This window comes from Sinocyclocheilus grahami, unplaced genomic scaffold (assembly GCF_001515645.1).
Source record: "Sinocyclocheilus grahami isolate Dianchi unplaced genomic scaffold, SAMN03320097.WGS_v1.1 scaffold933.1, whole genome shotgun sequence".
Taxonomy (NCBI): Eukaryota; Metazoa; Chordata; class Actinopteri; order Cypriniformes; family Cyprinidae; genus Sinocyclocheilus; species Sinocyclocheilus grahami.
Genome location: NW_015506112.1, coordinates 315,814 through 334,368, shown reverse-complemented (window position 1 = coordinate 334,368; position 18,555 = coordinate 315,814). Strand labels below are relative to the sequence as shown.

The window sequence follows — 18,555 nt, the reverse complement described above, 5'->3', positions numbered from 1 at the left end:
ATGTTTGGTGATTAGATTAAATGCTTTGGATGATTCTGCTTCAAATGAATGCAATGTATCCGGTGTGTGATCTGTCAGTTGCCCAAACCGCGACGCAGATCTTCGGAAAGAGTACTGAAATCTCTGGATTAAAACAAGTGAAGAAGCAGCAGAAACAAGCGACTATGTAAGCAGATGCATAGGCCTATGTAAAATAACGCCATTATCAAACATTAAACAGCACATAAATCAAAGCTGCCTAACATTACCAAATTAAATGCCGACTCAGGAAGTGCTTTGGATCTGTGTTTCATCTTTGTTTTCATCACATATCCAGACGCAGTCTTTGACAAAAACATTTTCTCAGCTTTTTGCTTTTTAAATGAAACCTACACACATTCAAATGTTGATATATAAAAAAAGAATGCATGAAACTAGAAGTAGACGTGAGATATGGCTGTATATCGGCACTGCTGTGATTCAGCCGTAGAAGTTAATCACCGTAGGTAATCACAGTGTGCCGATATACAGCCATATATCACGGTTACAGGTGTGATATTGCGTTTATACAACAGTTCGATGGCACGAGTATATAAATTAATATGAAACAACAATGGAGTGTCTTTAAAAAACGTCTTTTGTGCGGAACTACTTCCTTCTGCCACAGATTAAAATCTCAGTTTGACAGTTTAACAGCTGAACTCAAGATCCATTACTAATTTGAAAACATCACTTTGGAACTAGTAACGAAGGAACGCTGAGTTGCTTCATTAAAAGGTTATTGTATTACTGTATTAAAAGCAGTATTATGTGGAGTCGAGTAGAGAGAGAGAGATGGACTGAGCAAGTGTGATTACCTACATCCGATACAGCATTCATTCTTCAGCTCAATCTCATATTCACAATAAAACATAAGTTTGAATGTCCGCTGAGGAAAGCAATATCTTTGTCGTACTGCCCTTTCATCTGTTAAGGGTGATTTCCGATGACAGCACTGCTCAGTGCATTTGTTAACTGCGTCTTACAAGCTGTTGTAGAAAATAAAAATAACTTCTGTCTCTTTCAATATAAAAGTCTTTACTGCTGACTCACTCATAATAACTGTCTCTTATCGTCATCTAATAGCGGAACAATGTAACTAAAATCACCATCATGAACACACACTGTTTCCCAATACTAAATACAAATACAGAGTTATGGCATGAAACTCTAGATGGTGTAGTCCAATAGGTCTAACTCAGTCTGAACTAATGACATCATTATCACATGACACAGCTGATTGGTTCTCTCCTGTATCGTTAGCCAATGAGGTCGCTGCTCAACATTCAAATATATCACTAGTGCTTGCCGTAGCAGTTGCAGCTTGCTTCAGAAACCCTCCACTTTTCCCAGCTCCACCTGTAAAGATCTGCTACGAGGTGATTCATGTACGCTATATGGGGGTTATTTCATGTATGTTATATTTGCAGCAGCAATATTTCGTACATGCTCACAGCAGCATTTTGTGGATGTATTGGCAGTAGCAAGTCTCAGTACTTGCTCTGCCTCAGCAGTAGCAGCAGCATAGCAGATCTAATCCGCCAAGACCAAATACATTAACATTGTCATGTACATTACCATGCCAATCCCTCCGAGAGTTGTCATGACATAACTATTGTTTATATAAAATATTATTTACTGAATAATAATATTTAATAAACATCAACAAAAGCCATCATAAAAGTTGCTAGACAATTCAGTCAAAAGTACAAAGGCAGTGCTCTGATACACAGCATTGAATTTACATAAAATATAACGTGATAACATTTGCTCTGAAACAAATAATAGATTAATGAGACCAAAGACTGCCTGTTAGATTTACCCCAAACAAATGATATCTCACGTTTAACCACCATAGAGACATCAGACCCAGCGGCAAATTCCAGAAGATTTGGTCGAGGTGAGGCTGCTCTCTGCGGGTTCATGAGTGTTGAACGGCCGCTGATGCCCTGGAGCTCACATCTCCGAAAACGTTGAAGCAAATTTTCGAACAGATGTTATCTTTATAAACAAACCGCATATTTTAAGTCGAAACAAGTACATTATCGCATAAAAAACTCTTAAAACTACATTCCGTGACACAAAAAGAACTGTTCCGAGGACCAAAAAGAACTGTTGTATAAATTCTGGCAAACAGCTTTTTTTTCTTTCTTTTTTTTTTAGCAGGAGAACAGCAGCAGAGATTGTCTTACTACTGGGAGATGAGTGGGTCTGTATTACTTACTATTGAAAAAAGCGTAATAGTCAACTTGGATCACGTGTGCCTTAACAACCAATCGCACTAAGGCGGTCGCACACCGGATGAGAAGTGCAGCGTCGTTTCACAACGTGTCACACCACGTATTTAAAATTCAAACACATTGTTTTCTATGAGTGTACGCACACCGGCGGATTATTACACACCGTTCATTATTGGTAGGGAAAGCCCCTTATACTGGAGAGCGGCCACATATGATGTGTTTATTGGAGGTTATAGTACATTGAAGAATGATCATATGAATTTTTACATACACCATGTGACCTGTAAATGCGAAAAAGCCGTTTCCATTGTAGTTTTGCAAATTATTCCTTTTTCACATTGCCTGTAATACCACCTTATGCGAGCGTAAAAACATTTTTGCGATTATATGGGCGTTTTTGCGAAATTGACACGTTTCCATTAGGCATATTTTCAATTTTCAGTTTCAATTTGCACAATTTGAAGGGTAATGGAAATGCGCCTAGTGACTTGTCTTATAAAACTGCATTTGTTTCAGTGTAAACTCTAAACAAAACATTTTAATATAACTATTTTTAGTGTAAAGCATGTTGAAGATTAGCCGATAGGCTGTCGATTATTTAATTGATAAGCCGTTTCCTCTAAAATGCTGTTTATTCAGCTTAGTAAAGCCACTCCTCCATTGACACCCATTTAAAAAAAAAAACAGCCTCTGGTCTCCTCTCACGTATTGCCAAAGCAGAAGCGTCAACATTAGCCATTATGCATTTTTGGCTAAAGGTTGCAGGCTTGCCTTCTAGTGGCTTTGACAGCAGTCAGAAAGTTCAGCCTTCCTTACAGGCAGCAGCACAGTGATGAGGAAGCCACCCATCTGCCTGATAACATCAGCAGGTTTCTGCTGCCAGACCTCACCCCTTATTTATGCACAGGCAACTCTCTTTAAACGGCCTTGATGAATGAGTCGTTACTACAACGGCAGAGAGATGGAGGGGAAAGACTGCAATCCATTGCGGTATAATGACTTGCATGAGAGATGCCTGGCAGAGGCACAGAGTTGTGGAAGTCAAAACAGAGAGTGAATGGAGAGGTGCGAGTGTGGGGTGGCCGGATTGACCCAAATCACAGAAACACTATATATAAATAATTTTGAGGTGTTCTCTTCACGGATGAATCCCGGTTTTCACTGTACAGGGCAGATGGCAGACAGTGTGTATGGCGTCGTGTGGGTGAGGGGTTTGCTGATGTCAACATTGTGGATCGAGTGACCCATGGTGGCGATGGGGTTCTGGTATGGGCAGGCGTATGTTATGGACAACGAACACTGTGCATTCAAAATACCATCAATAAAATGCACCTGAGATAATGTGACGCCGGCAAAGGAGAAGTGCTCACTAACACAGATTTAGACAGATTTGTGAACAATATTTGAGATAAATAGGCCTTTTGTGTACATAGAAAAAGTCTTAGATCTTTGAGTTCAGCTCATGAAAAACGTGGACAAAAACAAAAGTGTTGTGTTTATAATTTTGTTCAGTGTATATGGGTCAATGACGTGATGCCTAAATTTTTTGTCCGATTGCATTTTTTCAGTTAAAAATTGGTTTAAATGCATAAAAAAGATACCATATATATGAAGGACCTCTCCCATGTATGTACTCACTTTAACTTTTCAAAAACCATTAGTTATTTGTAATGTTTCTGTTATTCAAAGTGTCAAAATATCATGTGGTCCGGCCATAACTTTTTTTGTAAACATCTTTGAAATTACCCTAAATTTATTCAGATTAATTGTATGCACTATTTGGCATAATTTATAACGTGTTTTGTAATCCTGTGTAAAATGGCAAAGCATTTGCATTAATATTTCCATCATAATATACAAACAAACTGTGTCCGATGATTTCCATTTTATGAAACACCATGTGGTGCGACCATCAAGAAACTACCATTTTGGGACTTTTATGTTGAAATCCATTCAATAGGACTTTGCATCATATACCAATTTGCTAAGGACCCATGGAAGCATCAAGCAGGTTTATAAGTCTCTTTCAAATTTGGGGAAAAAAATACCTTTTTAACGGCTGGTATGTAGTTACCCCATTTGGATATCATGTGGTATGACCTCAAAAAACAATGAATATCAAGTAATTTCTGCAAGTATTTATTTTCATTATAAATTTCATAGTGACCTTTTGTGGGAAGCTATCTTGTTTTGTTTAGGTGGCCAATTCTGTGCTTGTACATTTTGACTGAGTTTGAAAATATCATGTGGTGCGACCAAATATCATGTGGTGCGACCACTGCAGAGTGTATTCCATTATAGATATATCTCCCAGATTGGCAGTTTTTGTGCTTTTATATTCAATTGATGGTTTATATGCATAAAATATTTTATTTTAGTATAATTTGGAATAGATTTTTATGCAATTTGGGTCATTTCAGATGGTTTATGTTTAATCATTGTACAATATGAGAAAAAATGCAAAAAAAAAATCAAATAATTCAGAGCATGTAATTTTAGTTTGTTAATTATGCATTTATTAGTCATTTATTTTTTATTTATAAATGACTATTTAATTAGCTTTTATATTCAATTGATGGTTTATATGCATAAAATATTTTATTTGAGTATAATTTGGAATAGATTTGTATGCAATTTGGGTCATTTCAGATGGTTTATGTTTAATTATTGTACAATATGAAAAAAAATGCAAGAAAAAATCAAATAATTCAGAGCATGTAATTTTAGTTTGTTAATTATGCATTTATTAGTAATTTATTATTTATTTATAAATGACTATTTAATTCTATTCTGCCAGATTCCACTGCCAAGCAAAGTAAAATAAACGCTCACTATAGGCAGCGTGTTAATTTTGACCCTGCACTCTAGCACAAACTGCAGATGTCATTTTCTACTATAAGAAAGATGTTTATGTTGCTATCTTTGACCTTTTGCAAAGACCTGCCCCCCTTAGTTACTGTTGCTACGTCCGACAAACCATGGCACTTTTATGCCATACATCATGTTCTCACGCATTGAAAAATAGATAAAAGAGGACACTGACAATGAGCTGAAAGACAAGACAGAGCTGGTTACTTTTAGTAAGAAACAAAGTCTCAGTGTTCAAATTTTGTCATTTAAAAAGAAAAAAAAAGTAGTAGTAGTACTACTAGAATGATAATTTTGTCTTTTTTTCCCAGTACAAATATCTAAACATTCAAGGTACATTTATTTGAGAAGAAAAATTAATTGATATATTAAGTCTTGTTTTCTGAGAAATTGTATCAAAATGAAGTGAGTTTATGCTTGAAACTAGATGAAAAAAATGTCAGAAAGAAAACAAAAGTTAGAAAGAAAAAATAAACCTGTTGTAACTTTTAATTATTATTTTTTTTACCCAGTGACAGATTCATTTTTTTTATTATGAACTTAATTTTGATCTATTTATTTATTTTAGAAAACAATACTTAATACTTTAAAAAATTTATTAAATAAAGTCAGAAATAAAGCCTTTAATAAAGTAATTTTGCTTCTCAATTAAATGTATCTTGATTTAAGAATTGCTAGATATTTGTAATGTATTGTAATAATGCACGAGACAATATGTATAACAATAAGTAACCCTGGAGAAAAAACTGTTGGCTATGAATCCAAGAGACCAACATGAGTCCTTCATGTTGAATCATGCATTCCCAGCCAACACTATGAAAGTGACGCTTGAAAGAAAGAAAACTGAAGGTTTAACAAATATGCCCATTAGTGTGGCATTCGGCAATTGTGAAAAGGGTTAAAAAAAAGTTTCTGCAAATGGGAAACAGATGATCTGAAAACATGAAATATCAATGCTGATGAGAGCAGCCCCGCTCATGGACAAACACAGAGCTGCAAACGTGCACACACATTTACCACCAGCGGTTTCCTAGAAAAAGCACGCTTGACTGCTCAACTGCACATGTGAAAAATAGACAAACCGATTATGGCTATGTTTATGTATGCAGAGTAACCTAAGCCAGTTTCAACTGACTAAACATGGAGGGTAATTAGGGGCGTGTGTGTGTGTGGGTGTGAGCGTAACAAGGGGGGATCTAACGGAGGTCAGACAGAAAAGGTGTATGACGGGGAACCCTAAAGACCCTGATATACTGACAGCAAAGTTCTTTTTGTTGTTGTTGTTGTTGTTCACTTAAGAGTAAAAGAAGATTTGAAATACCTGAGCAGTGGTTTAATGTCAGCCAACATACTGAAGCCGCCCATGCTGCTGCAAGTGGACTTTACATGAATATGTTCATATGTGCTGCGCACTTTCCTCTCAAAAACAAAATAAACACAACAAAAATGACAGCGCTGAGAAAACAGCATTTAAGAAAGCATCTGTTCATAGCAATGTGGATATGTTTGTACAAGCTATGCAATTTGGCACTCCAGTCAAGTCGCGTCAAGTTTATTGATTAGGGATGCATCGATACCAATTAAATACTCTATTTAATTGACTTAAAGGGTTAGTTCACCCAAAAATGTAAATTTGCCCATAAATTACTCACCCTCAAATCATCCTAGGTGTATAGGACTTTCTTCTTTCAGATGAATCCAGTCGGAGTTATATTAAAAATTGTCTTTGATCTTTCAAGCTATTTAATGCCACTCAGCGAAGTGTTGCATGCACCAGTCCAAAAGAAGTTAAATAAAAGGTGCCCATCCATAAAAAAAGTTTGACTACATTAAAGTGATTGTTACGGTTTGAATATGGATATTTTTCTTACAAAAACACATCGATTTGCTACAGGAGGCCTTTGTTCACCCCCCGGAGCCGTGTGAGACACTTTTTTTATGGGTGGGTGCTTTTTATTTAACTTCTTTTGGACTGATACATGCAACACCCGCTGACTGTCATTAAACAGCTTGAAAGATCAAAGACAATTTTTTATATAACTCAGACTGGATTCGTCTGAAAGAAGAAAGTAATACACACCTAGGATGACTTGAGGGTGAGTAATGTATGGGCTAATTTTCATTTTGGGGTGAACTAACCCTTTAAATACTCAAAAAGGGCATAATTAAACCAATACCCTTCAAAAAGGTCTCAGCCATGTCCTTATCTCATATATGACATAACACATGCGATTCACAACTACCTGCTAATGCATTCACGCACAATATATAGTACCGTCAATGTCCTGTAGATGGCGATGTCACTTCTGTTGTAGCAGAAATAAACTGCTGCAGAAAAAGTTGCCATGCAAAATGTAGATGGGTATGTAGATTGCATTACTCATCATAAATGTAATGAAGAAAAGAGTATATATACTTTTTTTTTTCAAAAATGTGGTCAAGTAGAAAGTAAAAGTTGCTAATATCTTTGATACCAAAAAATATACTTAAGTACGGTAACTAATTACATTTACTCAAATACTTACTGCGTCACACCGGTTCAATCAATTCAAAATCAAGCTTTCTGAAGAATTGAAGTGGGTTGTGCACTATAGCACAGAAACTGTTTAAACTTGTTTCCGCCACAGGATGGACAAATGAATGAATAAATAAAGTAACTATCTCACAAATCAGACATTTTTTTTCTGACTTATTTTCTCAGAATTCTGAGTTTCTATCTTGCAATTCTGTTAAGTGCTTCCATAATGAAGGCTTATAATGAAGTTTGCACTGTAATGGAAGTACTGACAGATCTTTTCTTCTGCATTGTAAAGCACATTAGAGTGACACAAATTATTCATGAAAGCTAGTTCTCTATAAAGTCCTGATCATGAATCGTTCTCATTTCTGCTGCAAGGAGCTGTGTTTTGGATTCAGGTGAAGATGACAGCATTGTCTCTGTAGGTCTTTGTGTCTGTTACGCTAATTGACAGGAGGCTGCGACCGCAAGAAGTCCTGGCTCGCCCCCAGAGTCGATGACATCAATATCATCCTCATAATCTCGCAGTATCTTCTGAGCATGCTATATGCTCTAGTCTGAGCCCTTCCCAGTCGACTCGGCTGCGATTTTCTCTCCTGTTTGTTTACCAATGGACAGATCCCCGCTAGAGACCGTCTGCTATCGATTGAGAGCCTTTCGTCATTGTTGACGCTCCTGTTATTAGAGAGATCACTTTTCAAGTTGAAATAAAAACTACTGTTTTTTCTTTAGAAATGTAATCAAGTAAAAGTACAGGTCAGTTTATAATAAAGTACAGATGCCCCCAAATAGTACTTAAGTACAGTAATCAAGTTAAATATTTTACACACCTGTTTTCATTTATTCTCAGTTACATCATTACAACAGTATTGCTTTCTGCATGCTATTTGTACAAACTTTGACTTATATTGGGGCAGACAAAGTATTTTCAAATGTGCATTTTTGAAAATGTTTTATTTTCTGTTTGAATTACATTTTAACATTTTTTTTGCAAAAACAAACAGTGCTATACACAATGAAGAATAATTAAGCCATTGACCCTTACACATGCATTCATTCATTCAATGCATGTATGTTATGTATGCATTTATTCATTCATTTAGATAAATAGATACTGTTAGTCGTGTTGAAGAAGTACACTTATTTTGTTGACTAACATAATAAGCATGTAAAGTACTTGATTATATGATTTTAACTGTAGTGTGTTTGATATTATATCTAAAGGTGAAATATTTTAAAAGTACCAAAATGCAAATTCCTCATTATAGATGCACAATTACACATATTTAAACAGGACATACCCATTTCAATAGAAATGGCATTAAAGTATGACATTAAAGGTCAACGGCTTGTCAGTGCATTCAGCAGAAACCATACAATTATAAAATTACGTGTAAAACTGTACTTAAGTTAAATGGGTAAAAGGTTAATTGCATTTTAATAGGCCATACATAGAAACTATACTGTTGTATCTAATCAACTTGCAATTAAGTGTCTTAAAACATTACATTCAGTTTGCACTTATAAAACATGTTATTTCTGTAATAAGTACTCTTTTAAAGCATGCTAAAGGGTGCTTCTTTTTCACAAGGGTAGGCTTCGTGTGGCTGCACATGTCATACATCTATCATGAAGGGAATAGTTTCAGAAGGTGTCGACTACGAATACACATGGGTTGATTTTCACGTCGTGTTCGTGCACAGAACCCTTGGCAGACACAAAACAATGCGATTACGTGAGGAAGGATATTAATCTAATCAACTTGCAATTAAGTGTCTTAAAACATTACATTCAGTTTGCACTTATAAAACATGTTATTTCTGTAATAAGTACTCTTTTAAAGCATGCTAAAGGGTGCTTCTTTTTCACAAGGGTAGGCTTCGTGTGGCTGCACATGTCATACATCTATCATGAAGGGAATAGTTTCAGAAGGTGTCGACTACGAATACACATGGGTTGATTTTCACGTCGGTTTGCCGTGTTCGTGCACAGAACCCTTGGCAGACACAAAACAATGCGATTACGTGAGGAAGGATATTTCTTGAGTGCTGAGACGTCCGTGTGATGGCTAAACAGATGTGCGACTCTGAACAACAACGGCTGTTTCTCTGCGCTCCAGTGTGCATTCCTGTCCACTGTGTCTGGCGAGCGCATGAGTCATTATGCTGGATTTTGGCATGACAGGCAAAGACTTGGAGGAGGAGGAGGAGGAGGAGGATGAGGGGTGGGAGAGCAAACAGTCCGAGACCGTCGTGTGTGCAACGACACGGAGATGTGCCAACCCGAGCCTGTCAGTGTTTGTGCTTTTCTCACCGCACATATAGGACACAGCGGAAGAGAAAATGACACCGCAACAGTAATTGGTAACAGCCTACAGTATGCTTTTTAAATGATTCATTTCCTGCAGCACGCTTCATCATATTGAGATGAAGCAGTGCCTTTCGAAGTGTTTCTCCAGCAGGCAAAGGGAAAACATCTGGCTGTACAAATTCACATCATGTGTGTTCACCCTCATATCTGGTGTGAATTTAACCATTGTTGTTGTTGTTGTTGTCAAAAAACCTATGCCATCTGCTTTTTCTTCTCGAAAAGACACAGAGAGACAAGACCAGACAGAATGAACAGGCAGAATGAACTACATAACCCATCATGCATATAGTAAAAGATGTAATGGAATGTTGACTTGTATATTTGCTGATTATCATAACAACACGTTTTAGGTTTACAGCAACATATTAAAGTTATTATTATAAAGTATTATATATTATAAACACTGCACAGCAGTAAATCACTGTGGTGCGTGTAATGTAGCACTGTGAACATGTAACAAAACACATGTATTTCATATGCCCTTCTGTACCTCCGCTGCGTGATTGTGCCGTTGTGATTTAATATGCTGAGTAACGTCATTTATATTTATGTCATCGATATGGCTTCGAGATATTAAACGTAATTCTTCCGTCCAGCTGTTAATGTAACTGTAATCTGTTACAGTTATTGAGAAAAAAAAAAGTGTAATTCAATTACAGTTACTTATGAAAACGTTAACGACTACAAAGGCGGTCTGAATATTTTTGATCTGAGTTTGATTTATTTCCCAAATTGCATTGACTGCTCTAAAGTATTAGACGCCAATATTTGTAGGAGTTTAGGACACAGAATAGGAAACATGTTTATTTGATAACTGTTTTATTTTCGATTTGGCTTTATGTATATGTTTTTTGTTTTTTAGATTAACTGTTTTTTTTCCAAGGCATTGTTAGATGCCAGTGTTTCCTGTCACAGCTATATGCAAAGATTTGATTTCAAAAATAGCATCACAGCTATTAAACCATATCGTGTTATGATTTTAAATCTGTATTTAACCTCAGAACTATCTCAAAGTAAAACGGGGTGCTAAAGTCAGATTTTGTGGTGGCTGTGCTTTAAAATTAAATTACAAGTGATGAAGGATTCTGAAAGTCTGACAGTAATCAGTGTAGAACACTATTGTAAGGTTAACCCTGCCTAGTTTAAATGTTTCAACATGATCAGCAGTTGAAAACATTCATTCGAAATTTAGAAAAGAAATGAAAAAGAAATCAAATATAATCAGTTTGAAATAATATACTACATTTTAAATGGAGTATCTTGTCATTTGTAACTGATTACATTTCCAAAGTAACTTTCCCCAACACTGGTCTTTTCCTCCCATTTCTACCATGATTCAACTTCCCACGTCTACTACCTGTGCAGATAGCAACAGCGCAACTGGGTTGTAGGTTGCCAGGTTGAGGTCACAAATGGGATGAAATTTGTATGATGTGTCGATTGTGTGAGTAGGCTGGGTTTCCTACAAGATCTGGCAACTAGACAAACTTGGAATAATAATTGATGTGCTTTTAACAAGGTTTGGGCCATACACATTACGAGGGTTTCCTGGGAGAAATAACAAAACGGGAGGGGGGCGGGAGATGGGTGTGAAATATGGGAGACTCCCGGGAAAAACGGAAAAAAAAAAAATACAAATAAAGAAATAAAAAACGTTGTCCTTTTAACCTTCTGGCAACGAATGGATCAGTTTCTGTGGAGATCTAGCAACTTGCTTAATTCTTGAATAAATCAGCATTTGAATTGTTTTATGTTATTGCTATTTATTTTATTTTATTTTTGAACTAATTCGTTGAATGAACGAGTCAATGACTGAATAAAGACAGACACCTAGTGGTGTAACGATGTAACTGCAGAACAATACCCTGCCACAAATACACAAACTCTCTCTCTCTCTCTGTCTGTCTGTCTGTCTCTCGCTCTCTCTCTCACACACACACACACACACACAGGTTTGTTTTTATGGTTTACGTGGACTCTCCAGAGGCGTAATGGTTTTTATACTGTGCAGACCGTATATTCTATTGCCCTTTACCAACCCTACCCCTAAACCTACCCCTCACAGGAACCTTTCTGCATTTTTAGATTTTCAAAAAAACTCATTCTGAATTATTTATAAGCCTTTTGAATTACAACGACACTGAAAATGTCCTCATAAATCACCTTCTCATACCCATGTTATTATACAAATTTGTGTCCTCATAAACCACATAAACATGCACACACACACACACACACACACACACTAAGATTAACACGTTAAATGCATGCAAAGAGATCTGCTTCCATCTAGCGGTGAAGTATAATACTGCAGAGATCATTATCATACACATACTTCTTTTCCCTTCTTTCATGCATGCAATTGTAATAAAGCGTAAATTAAACATTTTATGAAACATCTAAATATATGTCTTTACTATCATATTAAGCATTTTATTTCACCAAATCATTGTCATTCTGTGATTATTTTCGTGCATTTATATATAATAGGATATGTTTAATATCATGTAAACTCTCAGTCTCACACACCATTTTTCTGATCATGTTTTCAATATGCAACCCCAAGGTCTTTATGCTCCCGGGGGTCTTCGTGCATTTCGGATCCACCCATGTGTTTCCAGTAGCTGCAGCAGCAGCAGTCTACATGCGCCACTGAAATAGCTTTGCGCATCACGCGCGACAGCAGCAGCCGCTCATCTGATTCGTTCCTGCGCACATCAGCGCACAGACACGGAACCGGACTGCTCTCGCAGCAGCCAACGAATCTCACCGGGGGCGGGAGTTACGCAGAGAATCACCCGCCGTTATGACGTCACCCCCGCAGTGTCGCGCGCCTCGTCACATCAAGCAAAAGCTACTGTTGAACTGAAGGTAGGACATCATGTAACGCTCAATGCGGAACCATGCACGAATGTTTTGAGCATGCATTTATGACCGTGCTTTCATTTTTGATGTCGTGCATGCATTAGATAAGAATGACGAGACTGTGATCGCAGTGTTTTGAAGCTTTGGGCCTGTAAATCAACTGATTTACATTATGCAACTATGTAATCACATATAATCAGAATGTATATGATGAGTTACATTAGTGGGACTTTAAAGGATGCATGCATTAAACTGATAAAATAAATGACAATGTGTGATCCAGAAACGTGGTGATTTTGTAGTTAGCCATCTGGCTACCAAAACAAACACAAATCAGACTGGTGTTTTTTTTTTTTATTAAGCTCATAAATGCCATATTGTTTTGAAATGTATGTATTTTTTGAGTATGAATGTATCATCATTAGGTGTGAATGCATCAGTAGGTGTGGTAGGATAGTCAATAAATACAGAATCAGCTTTAATGCATGTCATCAGACTGCTTTTATAATGACGTGACATTTTCCCATGGTTTCCTTGAGCCATTGTTCTGGACTTTACTAGCATCCATGTTAATGGACAATCCACTTTTATTTTCTAATTTTGCTTAAATATTGTGTATGGATAACTTTATTTAATATCATTTGAGTGCATACTTTTTTGTATGCATCTTATTTGGCTTTATTGAATTAGCATGTTATATCGGCCTTTTGCCAGAGTCTTTATATTGATGTAAGTATTGGCCCCCCCCAAAAAAACAAACAAACAAAAAAAAAAACCATGGGCCGTCCAATAATAATGATTGATTTGGGGGCAAATGTCCACACTGTACCTGGAAATAGTACAGTTGACTCAAAGTGTTGTTTTTATAACACTACTAAGAATTCACGCCCTCCTTCTTCGTCTTCTTCTTATTATTATATGTATATTATTGTACATTACAAACATAATATGTCTTAATTTCTTCACTTTCACCTTGCATCTCCATTAAATCTGCATATCATCACTAGGGTTGTAACGATTCACTCAGCTCGTGATTCGATTCGATTCACAGTGATTTTTTAACAAAATGAGATTGAAAAGGTGTCGTTTTATTAGGCTATCGCTGCACGTTTCTTTGTGAAATTAAAATATAACAAAACTATATTGAAATTTTAAAACAAAGTTACACAGATAAAAGATATATCTTAATATGAACAAACTAAGGCTTTGTCTGTGCTCTTTCCATTTTAAATTAGAGGCAACCACTGGATTTTAACCATGATCCAAACAAAGATGCAGCATGAGTAGTTGTTTATCTAAATTAGACTGTATAATTTCTGACTTTAGTTTTGTGAAACTACACTATATAAAACATATCTGAATGAAATGGCAGACGAGCTGAATGAAACGCAGATTCACTTTCTGACAGCAGGTGGCGCTTATGAACAGCAATGATACAGTGTTTCCTGAGATACCGCTGTAAACAAAGCATAGCTGCGCTTATGAACACTGCTTTAAAGGGTTACTCCACCCCAAAATGAAAATTTTGTCATTAATCACTTACCCCCATGTCGTTCCAAACCCGTAGAACCTTCGACAAAGAAGAGCGAATGCTGCTTGCGCCAGCGGATATACTCCAAAATGGCGCTACGCTGAACCATAGACGAATTGTTGAATAAAGTCGTTGTTTTGTTTTCTTTGCGCAGAAAAAGTATTCTCGTTGTTTCATTAAATTCAGATTGAACCACTGATGGCAGATGGACTACTCTGGCGATGCTTTTCATACTTTTTTGGGCATTGACAGTAGGGCTGCACGATAAATCGCATGCAATATTTAACGCGCATCTTATCAGTAAAGCCGGTTCTGTAATCAGCGGTAAATCTCCATCACGTGCGGGCTTTCACATGAAGCAGCTTTAACTACACAGAGCCGTTGTTCACTGACAAGCTGCGCAAAACATGCGCAAAATATGATTGTGGTTTTGTGCAGCTTGTCAGTGAACAACGGCTCTGTGTAGTTAATGCTGCTCAATGTGAAAGCCCGCACGTGATGGAGATTTACCGCTGATCATGCAGCCCTAATTGACAGTGATATTTACTTGGCAGTCAATGGGACAGTCACAAACCTCCCAGTTTTCATCCAAAATATCTTAAATTGTGTTCCGAAGATGAACAAAGCTTTTACGGGTTTGGAACAACATGGTGGGTAAGTGATTAATGACAAAATTTTCATTTTGGGTGGAGTAACCCTTTAATATGCTGTTCAGAGGCAAGATGAAAAGAAAATACCACATAAACTTTTCTAAAGATAGTCAGTTCCCCTCAGAGATACATTCATATAAACTCCTACTCCAATTGTATCGCGATTTGTTTGGCATCTCAACTGATCTGAATCGTCACATATTTGAATCGATTTTCGACAAATCAGGTGATATGCTCTGTCCACAAAATTGTTTCAAGTTATACAAATGGGGACAATAAAGTGGACCAAGTGCTCTTAGCGTTTTTGACACGTTATAAGCAAACTGCAAACAATTTTGACCAGTATCAAATGTGTTTTTTTAGCTTGTTTACTATAACCTAATGTAATACACATCAAACACATAGACATGACTTTTCTCCTCCCTTGTAGGCACCATGGCCACACCAACGTCTCTAGATCCAGATTTGGTTCGGGAGGTGCTGGAATGCCCCATTTGTCTGGAGATGTACAACCAGGATCAGCTTCGACCCAAACTACTGCAGTGCGGTCACTCAGTTTGTCGTCAATGCCTTGAGAAACTCCTCGCCAGCACGATAAATGGCGTGCGCTGCCCCTTCTGCAGCAAGGTGTCTCGTATGAGCAGTATTTCCCAGCTGGCTGACAATCTCACCGTGTTGAAGATCATTGACTGTGCGAGTTCATGCAACTCTACCATGGGTCTCATGTGCAAATCTTGTAAAAACCGCCTGCCCCGGCAGTACTGCAGTGACTGCAGCATCGTGTTGTGTGATATTTGTAAAAACGAGGGCCACCAGTGTCAGGGTCACGTCGTACAGGCCATTCGCGTGGCTGCCGAACAGTGCCGGAAGGACATCAGCGGGAAGATTTCTAACTTGCGGGAGGCAATGGGAAACATTCAGAAGAAGAAGGCAACTATTGACAATGTGACAAAATCACTCAGACTGAAGTACAAGGCTGTACAGCAGGAATACGCCAAGGCTGAGTTGCGACTCCAAGAGGAACTTGGCCGCTCACGCCGTGCCTTTGCCACCTCCTTGGCCGAAATAGAGAAACTCAATGCCCAGATTCTGGAGGAGCAGATGTACCTGCTCAATATCGCTGAAGTGCAGGTGGTGTCAAGATGTGACTATCTTACCATGAGGATCAAGCAGACGGATATTGCTCTACTGGAAGAAGGGAGCAACCATGAAGAAGAAGAGTTGGACTTAAAAACTAATTTGCCTGTCATTCTGAAACTACAAGACCCTGAATTTGTTAAAACGGAGTGCTCGAAACCTTTGGACTTGGGGCAGCTAACCACAAAACCCTGCATTGTCAATGCCGGGGAAGAAGACGGACTTGATTTCACCACTTCCGCTGCCACCCCATTGGACATTTACCATGATACTGACATGGATACGGCAGTTGAAGAGGCTGTTTGCGCTTCTCCCGGTAGCTTCAAGTCCAAGTCTGTCGACGGTGGTAGACCTTCTCCAGGAGCTTCTGGTGGGCAACTCTGTCAGTTTGTGAAAAAGATGGGCTGCAAGGGCAATCTGCCGGGCATGTTCAACTTGCCGGTAAGTATTTGCGTCACGCCGCAGGGCGAGGTGCTTGTGGCCGACCGAGGAAATTACCGCATCCAGATCTTCAACCGCAAGGGCTTCCAAAGGGAGATACGGCGCAACCCGAGCAGCATCGACAACTTTGTCTTGAGCTTCCTAGGTGCCGACCTGCCCAACCTCATCCCGCTCTCTATTGCAATCACTGCTCAGGGCCTCATCGGTGTCACCGACAACTATGACAACTCTGTGAAGGTTTACACCACTGATGGCCACTGCGTCGCCTGTCACAAGAACCAGCTCATCAAGCCATGGGGAATCGCGGCCATGCCTTCAGGCCAGTTCGTTGTGTCAGATGTAGAGGGGGGAAAGCTGTGGTGCCTTGCCGTGGATCGTAACGTAGGGGTTGTGAATTACAATCGCTTGTGCTCGGCCGTCAGGCCCAAATTTGTAACTTGCGACTCCTCAGGTACAGTTTACTTCACACAGGGCTTGGGTCTAAACATCGAGAATAGACGCAACGAACACCACCTTGAGGGGGGTTTCTCAATTGGGTCGGTGGGAATGGATGGCCAGCTGGGAAAGCAACTCAGCCACTTCTTCTCAGAGACCGAGGACTTCCGATGCATTACCGGCATGTGCGTGGACTCTAATGGAGACTTGATTGTGACAGACAGTGGCCGTAAGGAGATACTACAGTTCCCTAAAGAAGGTGGCTATAATATTCTCATTCAGGAGGGCTTAATATGCCCTGTAGGGGTAGCTGTTACCCAGAAGGGACAACTGCTCGTCTTAGATTGCTGGGACCACTGTGTGAAGGTCTACACTTACTTGCAAAGGAGACGTTCCTCTACATGTTAAGATTGCTGTGTGGACAATTTAGAATACTTTTCACTTTAATTCAATGGCTTCATTATAAATGCGTTTGCTTCTCAGTGATTTCTGACCTGTGGCTTGCAGTGGCCAGGATCAGGCAACTAAGCCGCAACCATTCACCACTGCCATGGAGTAATTGGATGATGACTTATGGGTATTATTATGGATGCTTTGGGCAAATAGATTTCGAAATTTAGCTCAACCGATGGCAATAACTGACAATGTTGTTTTTTATGTGTGCAAATCAGCAAATCTGTGCTGCTGTACAGGCATTAAGATGGTGTTTTGAGTTACTGAGAATGCAATCTTTATATTTGCTATATAAATGATAGCAAAGGAATATTCTTGTTTCGATTCGAGTTAGGCTCAATCAAAAGCATCTGTGGTCTAATGTTGATAATCACTAAAAGACCTCCCCCACCCCCACCCAATAAAAAAGGTTATGGTGAGGCAATTACTATGTAAATGTGAGGCTTATATATAAAAAAAAAAAAAAAATCCTTTTCATCATGGCAACAAAACGTTTGATCATTTCACACACTTTTTTTTCACACTACATTCTTATTAAATAACACTACATTCTTGTTAAGTAATGAATCCATTTTGATTTTAATTGTTTTTTTTTTACTTTATTTATTTTGGGTGGTAATCAACATAATGCTACAAGTGCTGCTGATTGAACTTAAAGGGTTAGTTCACCCAAAAATGAAAATTAGGCTGTGCTTTACTCACCCCCCGAGGCATCCTAGGCATCCTACTTTCTTCTTTCAGATGAATCCACGAATGCGCAACGCCGACCTCATACGTCATCCGCCCAGAACTGCTTCCATTTACAACAGTGAGCACAAGCTAGATTAAATTGATTATTACGTTTTAAATATGGTTATTTTTCTTACAAAAACGCATCAATTCGTTACAGGAGCCGTGTGCGACACTTGTTTTTATGGATGGGAGCTTTTTATTTCACTTATTTTGGAGTGAAGCACTGCAACACCTGATAGAGCTTGGAATAGCCACGTTTTAAATATGGTTATTTTTCTTACAAAAATGCATCAATTC

General features: G+C 38.2%; 2 protein-coding genes across 2 annotated transcripts in view; one reads left to right on the top strand and one right to left on the bottom strand.

Annotated features, from left to right (window-relative positions):
• The window catches only part of LOC107564428 (astrotactin-2-like), a 74,599-nt gene extending 60,080 nt beyond the window's left edge, over positions 1-14,519 (bottom strand). Inside the window, exon 1 of the mRNA XM_016249519.1 lies at positions 14,423-14,519. Coding sequence (XP_016105005.1) covers positions 14,423-14,519 — 97 coding nt within the window. The remainder of the gene's footprint in view (positions 1-14,422) is intronic.
• On the top strand, positions 12,805-17,976 carry LOC107564424 (E3 ubiquitin-protein ligase TRIM32-like). Its single transcript, XM_016249516.1, has 2 exons — positions 12,805-12,885; positions 15,491-17,976. The coding sequence occupies exon 2, from the start codon at positions 15,496-15,498 to the stop codon at positions 17,479-17,481; it is 1,986 nt and encodes a 661-aa protein (XP_016105002.1). The 5' UTR covers positions 12,805-12,885; positions 15,491-15,495; the 3' UTR covers positions 17,482-17,976.
• Positions 17,977-18,555: the final 579 nt, after the last annotated feature.

Excerpts from the sequence above, each read along its gene's own strand:
- LOC107564424 (XM_016249516.1), top strand. The coding sequence starts at position 15,496 with ATGGCCACACCAACGTCTCTAGATCCAGATTTGGTTCGGGAGGTGCTG.